The sequence below is a fragment of the Psammomys obesus genome, unplaced genomic scaffold, assembly GCF_907164565.1.
Source record: "Psammomys obesus unplaced genomic scaffold, mPsaObe1.curated_primary_1811, whole genome shotgun sequence".
Taxonomy (NCBI): Eukaryota; Metazoa; Chordata; class Mammalia; order Rodentia; family Muridae; genus Psammomys; species Psammomys obesus.
Genome location: NW_026590859.1, coordinates 3,480,007 through 3,489,374, shown reverse-complemented (window position 1 = coordinate 3,489,374; position 9,368 = coordinate 3,480,007). Strand labels below are relative to the sequence as shown.

Below are 9,368 nucleotides of genomic sequence, written 5' to 3'. Positions count from 1 at the left end.
TCAGGAAGCAGAGGAGAGAATGCTTACTTTTCCTTTCCCCGTTCTCTTCATTCCTGGGGCCTTCCTGTGGAATGATGCCGCCCACAGGTGTTCATGAAACACATAATGAATGTATCTGAGGCACGGGAAGGCTGAATACCAGGGTCAAGGTCAGTCAGAGCAGAGCCGAGACAGAACTGGGCGTCAGGGTGCAGGTGAGCGTTCTCACTAGCTGCTGGCCGCGGCTCCTAGGTGGACCTTGAAGTGACGCAGACAACAGGGCATCCAGGCTGTGGTGGTTTGAATAAAAGTGACTCCCAATGGCCCGGAGAGAGCAGCACTGTTAGGAGGTGTGGCCTTGCTACAGTGGGTGTGGCTTTGTTGGAGGAAGTGAGTCACTAAGGGGTGGGCTTTGAGGCTCTTCCTGCTGCCCCACGATCCAGAAGCACGACTCTCTGCTCCCTCTCCAGCGCGGTGTCTGCCTGCACACTGCCACGCCTCCTGCCGCGAAGACAATGGACTAAACCTCTGAATGTAAGCCAGCCCCAGCTAAATGAGAGTTGCTGTGGTCGTGGTGTCTGTTCACAGCAGTGGGAACCCTAGCTAAGCCCGGGTCTCAGGAAGCTGGCGGTGATGCGCTCCCGTGCATTTGGGAGTGGGGTTCGTTTCCCAGGGCTCCGAAGGACCACAAACCACACAATTTGTAGGCGTGTCCAATCTTCTGGCTTTGTGACATGATGCTGCCATGTGCAAAGTTCATTTTTGAGAACTGTGCAATCAAGTTACAAGGGAAAAAAAATCTCATGAAGTTTTAAGTCTGTAATTTTGTGTTGGGCTGGGCTCAGAGGTGGCCCGCCACACACGGGCCCAGGGATGGAGTGCACACCTGTAGCCATCACGTGAGCCACCTTGGCTCCCTGCTGTGTCACTCCAGGCTGCTTCTGTCATCACGTGGTGTCCTCCTGTCTTGACCTCATAACACTGTGGTGTTTGAATGAGGATGTCCCCCATAGGGTCATATGTTTGCATGCTTTGTCCCCAGTTGGTGGAACTGTTTCGCAAGGGTTAGGAAGTGTGACCTTGTTGGAGGTGTGCCACTGAGGGTGGGCTTTGAGGTTTCAGAAGATTTAGGGGATCCTCAGAGAGTCCCCTCTGCCTCCTGGGTGCAGATCAAGATATGAGCTGCCCTCCACCGTCACGGCCTCTCACCTCTGAAGCTGAAAGCCAAGTTAAGTGCCTTCCTCTTCTAAGTTGCCGTGTTCATGGTGTTTTGCCACAGCAATAGAAAAACAAGTAGGCACCTTCCATCTTTTTATAAGGACCCAGGTCCTGCCTGCTCCGACTTACCTATTCCACTTACATCCAGTTAAATTTCAATGACCTTATTTCCGACAAAGTCATATTTTCGAGGTCCTTCCAAATAGTTTGCGAAGATATAAACTTATTACAGGACCCTCTAAGACAGAGACAGTAACTGAGGCCATGAGACTGGAGATGGCCACTCCCTGGCCCCTGGGGGACAAGTGGAAAGGAGATCCAGGAGCTAGTTTTGAAAATGGTTATCTTGTGAAACCAGGAGCTCAAGACTGGGGAAGAAGAGGGTAGCAATAAAGATCCTTGGGAAAGGTTGGGGCCCAACACAGCAGAGTACAAGCGTGAGAAGCGCAGGGCAGAGAGATGGCCCAGTGGTCAGCGCTTGCAAGTCTCAATTCCTGGAATAGATTCTACAAAAAGTTTTCCTCTGACCTCCATAGGCACACCACCCACCGTCTCACACGTGCACATGAAACAAGCAGGAAGAAACATGAGGAAACAGCCACATGGCTTGGAAAATAATTCACACTCTCCTGAAGCGTGACTGGGAGGAGAGGCCTCGGGAACTCAGGGTTGAAACCCTATTTTATGGCCTTCACACTTGCATAACAGAGCCTCGGGAATGAGAGAGTCGGGTGTCTCGCTCACTTCTGGATCCAGTGTGGACATGGCACAGTATATTTGTTAAACTGAGTTGACCACTGCATTAACCAGTAGTGACTTCAACTGTGTCATTGTCCAGTATGGCTGGTGTAGATTTATCTGGTTCCTCTCTGCTATAAAATCCTATGTGTGACACGTTCCATCGGCTACCCTTTTATCAATACAGTAAGAAATTTAATTAGTGCTTGTACTTTTGTTTGGTAAATGTCTTGGTTAGGGTTTCCATTGCTGTGATAAAACGTCATGGCCAAAGGTAACTTGGCGGGGGGGGAAGGGCTTATTTCACCTTCCATCATCCAGGGAAGTCGGGGCAGGAGCTGATGCAGAGACCATGGAGGAGGGCTGCTTACTGGCTTGCTCCTCGTGGCCTGACCAGCCTGCTTTCTTATTGCACAGCCCAGGGTGTCTCTCCCCAGGTGACCAGGGCCCTCCCACGCCTGTGTGGTGGGGTCAGTTTTTCAACTGAGGTTCTCTCCTCCAAAATGTCTCTAGCTTATGTCAAGTCGGCATAAACTAGACAGCACAGTGAGCACTGGATTCCCCTGATAAACTCAACCAGCATTTTGAGGTACCGACACTGCGTTAGGTGCCACACACACTGTCTATAGCTGCTTCCCAAACTTTCACTACAGTCCAGTGCGTGTTGTCTCTATACCGGCTCATTTATGAGATGTAAGAACAGAGGACCGAGGGCAGGGGAGGGTGATTCTAAACAAAATGAACCCACTTCTCTCTGGTATGCTTTGATCAAATTAATCAAAGATCTGCTGAGTTCTTTTTTTTTAAAGATGTATTTATTATTTATACAGTATACAGTATTCTGCCTGCCTATGTGCCTGTAAGCCAGAAAGAGGGCACCAGATCCCAGTATAGATGGTTGTGAGCCACCATGTGGTTGCTGGGAATTGCACTCAGGACTTTTGGAACCTCTGAGCCATCTCTCCAGTCCCTGTTGAGTTCTTAAGTACTCCTCCTGAGGCTCATTTATAATAAATAAGCAAAGGCCTATGGGGCAGTTGGATGCCATGACCTGCCCTGTTGGGCTCCCCCTGCTCCCCTGGCTGTTTTAAGCAGAAAGACTGGCTAGATACCAGCTGACTGACTACCTTACAGCAGTAGCAGCCATTCTGGACATAAGGTTCCACAGGGATCTTAGAGAAAGGAACAAGTATTATGACCATTATTTTGGCTCTTGAATATGCAGCCTCGGCTGGGGTTGTTTACCACAGTCCATAACAGACTGCTGGCTGTCAAAAGCCTTGGCAGAATTTAGGTGCCCCTGCAACCATTTCTACTTAGACTAGATGAAGAGCGCGCCCAGCTGACGACCAGGGGGATTGGTGAAAACACAAACCTTCATTTGCATGTGAAGTTTTCTGTATTGGTACAGACACCCCTTCTCTGGCCATATAAACGGACTGTTTGGCTCACTTGGCGAGATGACCCTTCACCCCCAGTGCTGCCTCCCTTAGCATCCTGATGTTAGGCCCCATGAAAGGCTGCTCTTAGTGGTTTTGAATTGCATGCTTTCATTGGTGCGGGCTGAGCCGGGAACAGGAAGAAAGCAGCAGTAGAGGCAAGAGAGCAGCAACAGCAGCTAAAATTGAGTGGTCATCGGCAGGCTGAGCTGCAAAAGCAGCAAGATAGTCAGGTGCTTGTCAACTCCAGGAGAAGCCGCTGGGGACTCCGAGAGAATGGCCAGCGCAGGAACGAGGGTGACAGAAGTAGAGAGCGGGGAGCAAGGCTAGAGAAAGTCTCAAAGAGAAACCAAGGGATCTGGTTCCTGGAAGGTCTCCAGGGAGCTGCCAGGCCATGGGTCTCACACACCTGAGGTTTGTAAGCTGGGGCGCTGGCTACCATAAAGGCCGAGGAGTCCTGCTTCCTTGTGCCTGATGAAAGGTGTAACTCTGTAGTGAAGGGTCCTGGTCCCTAGGCTATGTGAAGCTAAGGGGCAGCTCAGGGTCCTGTTACCTGAGGCCAGGATGGGAGCTGTAACATGAGAGGTGGCCACTGCCGCTGCTCTTACCAGTCTGCGGCCACTGCTAGCTGCTGCTGTTAAACAGCCAGACCACACATAAGCTTCCAGAGAGGAGCGCCGAACCGAGCGACCACTCACAGGGCCAGCATGCTCTATGCTTGCCACTGAGAGGGGAAAAGGCCAGTGGCACGGGTAGGTTGGGGACGGGACCTCCAAGCCGCAGCTGCAGTGGGCACAGATGTGATGGGTAATAAGCGGCCTCCATTTGCCTCACAGCTGCAGGACCGCAGGCTGTGAGATGTGCCCCTCAAATCCACCCAGCCTCCCCACATTTAGGGCTGGTGGCTCAAGGCTTCCGGTGTGGTTGACCAGGTCTTTGGGTGTTCGCCGAGTGATCCCTTTGGCCTCTTCCAAGGTCCTGTGAAACTAAGCAGGTGGTGGCAGCTGCTGCAGGGTCAGAGAAGAGGAGGGCCCAGAGCAGGGTGAGTTCTGGAGGTGAGGGGCAGCGCCAAACTTGAAGTGTGCAGCCTGAGAACAGAACTGGCTGGAGAGGCGGCTCAGTGGTGCAGGGGACCTGGGTTTGGTTCCCATCACTACCTGGGGGCTGGGTGTGTCTGATGCCCTCCGGGGCCACCATGGTCAACCATGTACACAGTACAGTTTCACATTCAGACACGGGCGCACGCAGGCGCGCGCACACACTCCCAGGTCTTTTAAAAAGGAATAAAGGAAATTGTGTGAGTTGAAGTAAGGTGTGATCCTAGGACTTGGGACAATGAGGCACAGTAACTGCCGATGAATCCAGGCCCGCTTGAGCTACAAAGTGAGAAAGACTGTCTCACCTTCCCCTCCCCTCAGAATTCTGTTATTGCTTTCCCAGATGAAATAACTTCTCCATCACCTCTCTCCCTATCCTTTCTGATACGAGGTATCCCCATTACGGCAGTTTCCTAATCTCTAAAATAGTCAGAAAAGTATTTCCGTGGCAGGGTTCCTTGGAGGATCAAGACATAAACGCACAGAGAGCTTGGTAGCACATAGGGCTCTTTCGATGTTTATTCGTTCCCACTATAAACCACAAGGCCAAGTTTCCTTTTCCCGTTTCTGGGTGCTCTGGCGCCGACCTGGCCCCTGTGCGTGCTGCACTTAGACACTCCATTTCTCTGCCTGCAACAAAGAGAGGAAGTGCTTGCCTCCCTGGCAGGAGGTGTAGCCCAGCTAGTTCTCACAGCCTCGCCCGTCTGGCAGAACTACAACTCCCAGCGTTACCCGCGCGGACCCGGCGGCAGCAGGAGCTGCGCATGCGCTGAGCGCCGCCACGCCTGTTCTTCGGCTGTAGACTCCAGCGGGTCTAGCCCAGTGAAGCGGGTTCTCTGCGGAGCTCGTGCCTCCCGTGGCGTCGGGGTCCGGGGTGAGCCGCAGCCGACCGGAGCCATGATCCGACAGGACCTCTCCACATCCTACCAGGAGGTGCGGACGGGGCGGGCGCGGAGGGCGGACGGGCGCTGCGACCCCCGCGCAGGTGGATGCTTGGCACCCGGTGGCGTGCGGGCACTGCAGCAGGTGGAGCCGCTGCGTGGTCGCCGCACGCGGGGAGAGCGGGGACTCTGGCGTCCGGCCGTGGGGAAGCGCGTGGTCTTCCGTGGCGCCCCGCCGCCTCCGCGGCCCCACGACCCCTGCAGCCCTTTGTCTGCCGCGGGAGCCTCCGGCTTTCCCGTGCACAGCCGCGCGGGTTCCGGGCGCCTTCTGCTCCTCTGGCGCGGGGCCGGCCCGGCCCTGCTCTGCCCTGGGTATCGCCCGCGGCGCCGCATCCTTGGCCCTCAGCCACCTCTGTGCAGGTTTGCTCGAGGCCATGCCGCCACCCCACACCGCTAGATCTTGTCCTACCAGAGCAGCCTAAGCTTCTCGGCAGGTTTCCACTCCAGCAACTTGTCTCAGTGGCCATCTCCACCCACGGAGGCTCTGGCCACACTGGAAACTCTCGCTCTCCAAACGAGTTGGCAGAGTGCTGAGCTCGGCGTCCGGCTGAGTTAGTGACCCCGAGGGAACAGCAGGATGCAGTCAGCTCTTGCTGCTGGGGAGTTTGGGGGTCCTAACTTCAGAGGACCGCGGCTCGGCCACACTGGCTGGTGCCTCCTTCCCTAGCCGGGCCTAGAAGATAATTCATTGAAATACAGGCCGCTGTCCCGCTCGCAGAGCAAGGCCACAGGTGCAATCAGGTGCTCGCTGGAGTCATGCCCAAGGGTAGAAGGTTCTGAAACGCCCTCCCACAACTCCTTTGCTGTCTTCAGGTCTGGTTTGAAGTCCAAAGAAGACTGCGAGATGGGCCTGCGTCTTTCTTGCCTGGATTGTTTTGAGAGTGGACCTGACTCTGGGTTAGGTACTGAGGTTCCGTTATAGAAAGGAGCATTCTGAGAAGTTGAGGCTGTGATGGCTGCTGTCTGTCGGGAAGGGAATCGAGGGAAGGGAGGTACCAGTAAACCTGGGGTCAGGGTGACCTGGGCCAGGCTTGGACCACTGTCTCTCTTGAAACTTTTTTTTTTTTTTTAAGATAGGGTTTCTCTGTTGTAGCCTTGGCTGTCCTGAACTCACTTTGTAGAACAGGCCTGGAACTCACAGAGATTTGCCTGCACCCGCCTCTGCCTCCCAGAGTGCTGGGATTACAGGTGTGTGCCATAGTGCCTGGCTGAGACTTTCTTACTTAAATCATCTGGGATAACTCTGAAAGATGCCTGAGGTCTGAGGGTGTTTGTAGCCGAGGTGGTTCAGTACTTGCTTAGTGCTCGTAATCCTAGCACTTGGGAGGTAGAGGCAGAAGGGTCAGAAATTCACAGTCATTCTCCACTATAGTGAGTTTGAAGCCAGCCTGGGTTACATGAGACCCTGTCTCCGAGGGTGAAAAAAGTACCATGTCGCTTTTCATGATAAGGCTAGGGGCCTGGACAGAAGCCTTCCAAACTAACCTCCCCTGCTTTCTAACTATGTCGATGGGATGCTTGTATCTTTGCTTGCCCAAGTGGCAGAATTTCCCCATCTGACAGGTCAGGTGAGAACGCTGATGAGCAGAGATTGCGGTTGCCTGGCACCCTGCTAATTAATGCCTGTTACCTGGACATCCGTCTCCTTCTGTTCTGCCATGTGCACCAACATCTGTGGGCTTTAGTGTCCACAGAGCTCTGACCAGTCTGCTGTTCCCATTTCTGTCTCAGCAGACTCTAAGACCCATTTCCTCTTCCGCTGGGAAGTGGTTAAGAATGGGCTTTGGAACGCCGAGGTGGTGTGACTCCCGCTTCAGTAACTGACTATGGTTGGTGTTGCCAGAGGGAGATGTTGAAGTGTAACCCTAGGACTTGTTTGGAGTTGGAAATAGAGTCACTTCAGGTGTCTTGCACAAGGATAAGGTTGTGCTGGGCCCTGAATGCATGGTGAGTGTCCTTAAAGACACACCCACGTAGCCCGGCAAAGTCGTGCATCCCTTTAGTCCCAGCACTCAGGGAGGCAGAGGCAGGTGGATCGCTGTAAGTTTAAGACCAACCTGGTCTACAAAGCGATTCCAGGACAGCCAGGGCTACACAGAGAAACCCTGTCTCAAAAAACTGAAGGAAAAAAAAGAAAGAAAGAAAAAGATGCAGCTACTTAGGTTGCACACTATAGGGGCTTAGTGATGACGGAGGCAGAGGTCGGACATCAGCTGCAGCCACGAGCTGCGCATCCCAGGGGTGGCTGGCCAGCTCCAGAAGTGAGGAGCCAGGCTGGAAACACAAGTTTCCTTCACAGCTCAGGGAGCCGGCCCTGCTGAAACCTCTTCTGTGGTTTCCCAGCCTCGGGCTGTGAGTCCCAGCCTCGGGCTGTGAGAGAAGGCAGTGGAACTGGCCTCGCACACGGTGTCATGTGGTCTTTGTGCACGTGTGACAGTTCTGTGGGTGGCAGATTCTGTTTCCTTAGTCTCTGGGAAGTTAGGCTGATGCAGCTGAAGTGCTCATTCCCTTCCTTCTCCTTTAGCTCAGCGAAGAGTTGGACCAGGTCGTTGAGGGCTCAGAGCAGTCGGACGAGCGAGACAAGCAGCTGGTCCAAGTCCAAGGTCCAGGTGTCTTGCCGGGTAAGTGGGTTCAGGGTGCTGGCAGCTGGCCAGGTGCTGCAGCCCCAGTCCAGGCGCCGTGCCAGCTGAGGGAGGGGAGGCCTCGGCTCTGCCCCAGTTCTACAGCCCTACATATTTAATTGGCCTCCGGCTGGAGGACGCGCCTATTCAAGGTCTGCATTCTTGATAGTGGGTTTGAAACTGTTCTGAGGCCAGGCCATCCCTTCCCCCTGAGGCGGTGCTGGTGAAACACCCTGCTCACACATGCCTCCATCGTAGCCCAGTGGGCTCCTTCAGCTGGGCTTATGTGTCCTTCATTTCCATCTGCCCGGCAGAGGCGGCCTGAGCTGTTTCCTTCCTCTTTCTGGAATTCTCAACCCTGTCTTTTAAAGACTTGTTTTCATTTATGGATGTGTGTCTGTGTGGGAGCATGGCACCTATGTGCGGATGCCCGTGGGAGCCAGAAGAGGGCATGGGGTTCCCCGGGGCAGGGTGGAGGTGATTGAGAACACCTGACTCGGGTGCTGGGCACTGGAAGTTGGGTCCTTCGCAAGAGCAGCAGGTGCTCTCCATCTCCCGAGCCATCAGTCAGCCCCCTTCTAAAATTTAAGTCATTACTATGTCATGGGGGCACCTGATACCTCCATGGGGGCACGAAGGCCGCGGTGTGTTCACGGAGACCAGATGACAACTCTGTGTAGTTGGCTCTCCTTCCACCTTTACATGGACTCCCGGAGTTGAACTCAGGTTGCCGGCTCGTGCAGTGAGCCGTGGCTGCCCTTCCTCTGCTAGTTAACGCCTGATGACTCCTTGGCTCCCTGCTGGTCGCTGGCTGCAGTGTCTCAGCCCTCCTGACAGGGTCACTGTCCACCCTCCAGTACTGTCCTCTGCGCCCCTGGCCCTGTTGCTGCTGCAGATTGGGGTTTGCTTGTCTCCCGCCGAAGTCTGTTCCCCAGGGAAACCTGGTGACAGCGACACAGCTGTGCACCTTAGCCTTACCAGTGGATGTGAGTGAGTGGACAGAGCCCTGGCTTGGTCCCAGCTCTTTGGGTGAGCTGGGGAGTCCTGTTCTTTTGGTTCCTCTGTCTGTGGGGGGAGAGGAAGCCTGTGATTCTGCCAGCTACTAAGAGGAGGACTGAGGAGTGGAGCAAACGTCCAGTGCTCTTCCATTTCGGGCTGCGCCGTCCCACCCCCAGCCAGCCATGCCCCAACTGCCACATTTCATTCTTGTAAGGGCTCCTCGTGCTGGCAGCTTCGTTCTGTGGACATGGGCCTTGGACTCGGGCACTCTGACCCCAGCTCCCTTGACGTGTGTGTGTGTGTGTGTGTGTGTGTGTGTGTGTGTGTGTGTGTGTG

General features: G+C 54.4%; 1 protein-coding gene across 3 annotated transcripts in view; it reads left to right on the top strand.

The window, feature by feature from the left end:
• The first annotated feature begins 399 nt into the window (after nt 1-399).
• Nucleotides 400-9,368, top strand: part of Pacc1 (proton activated chloride channel 1) — a 26,091-nt gene continuing 17,122 nt past the window's right edge. Inside the window, exons 1-2 of one of the 3 annotated variants that reach the window (XM_055609183.1) lie at nt 400-513; nt 7,937-8,033. Coding sequence is in view for 2 of the 3 variants with exons in the window: in XM_055609181.1 (XP_055465156.1) it covers nt 5,369-5,404; nt 7,937-8,033 (133 nt within the window). In the remaining variant the exon portion in view is untranslated. Of the gene's footprint in view, nt 514-5,268; nt 5,405-7,301; nt 7,360-7,936; nt 8,034-9,368 lie in introns of those variants that run through there. The other 2 variants (XM_055609181.1, XM_055609182.1) reach the window with 2 other exon arrangements.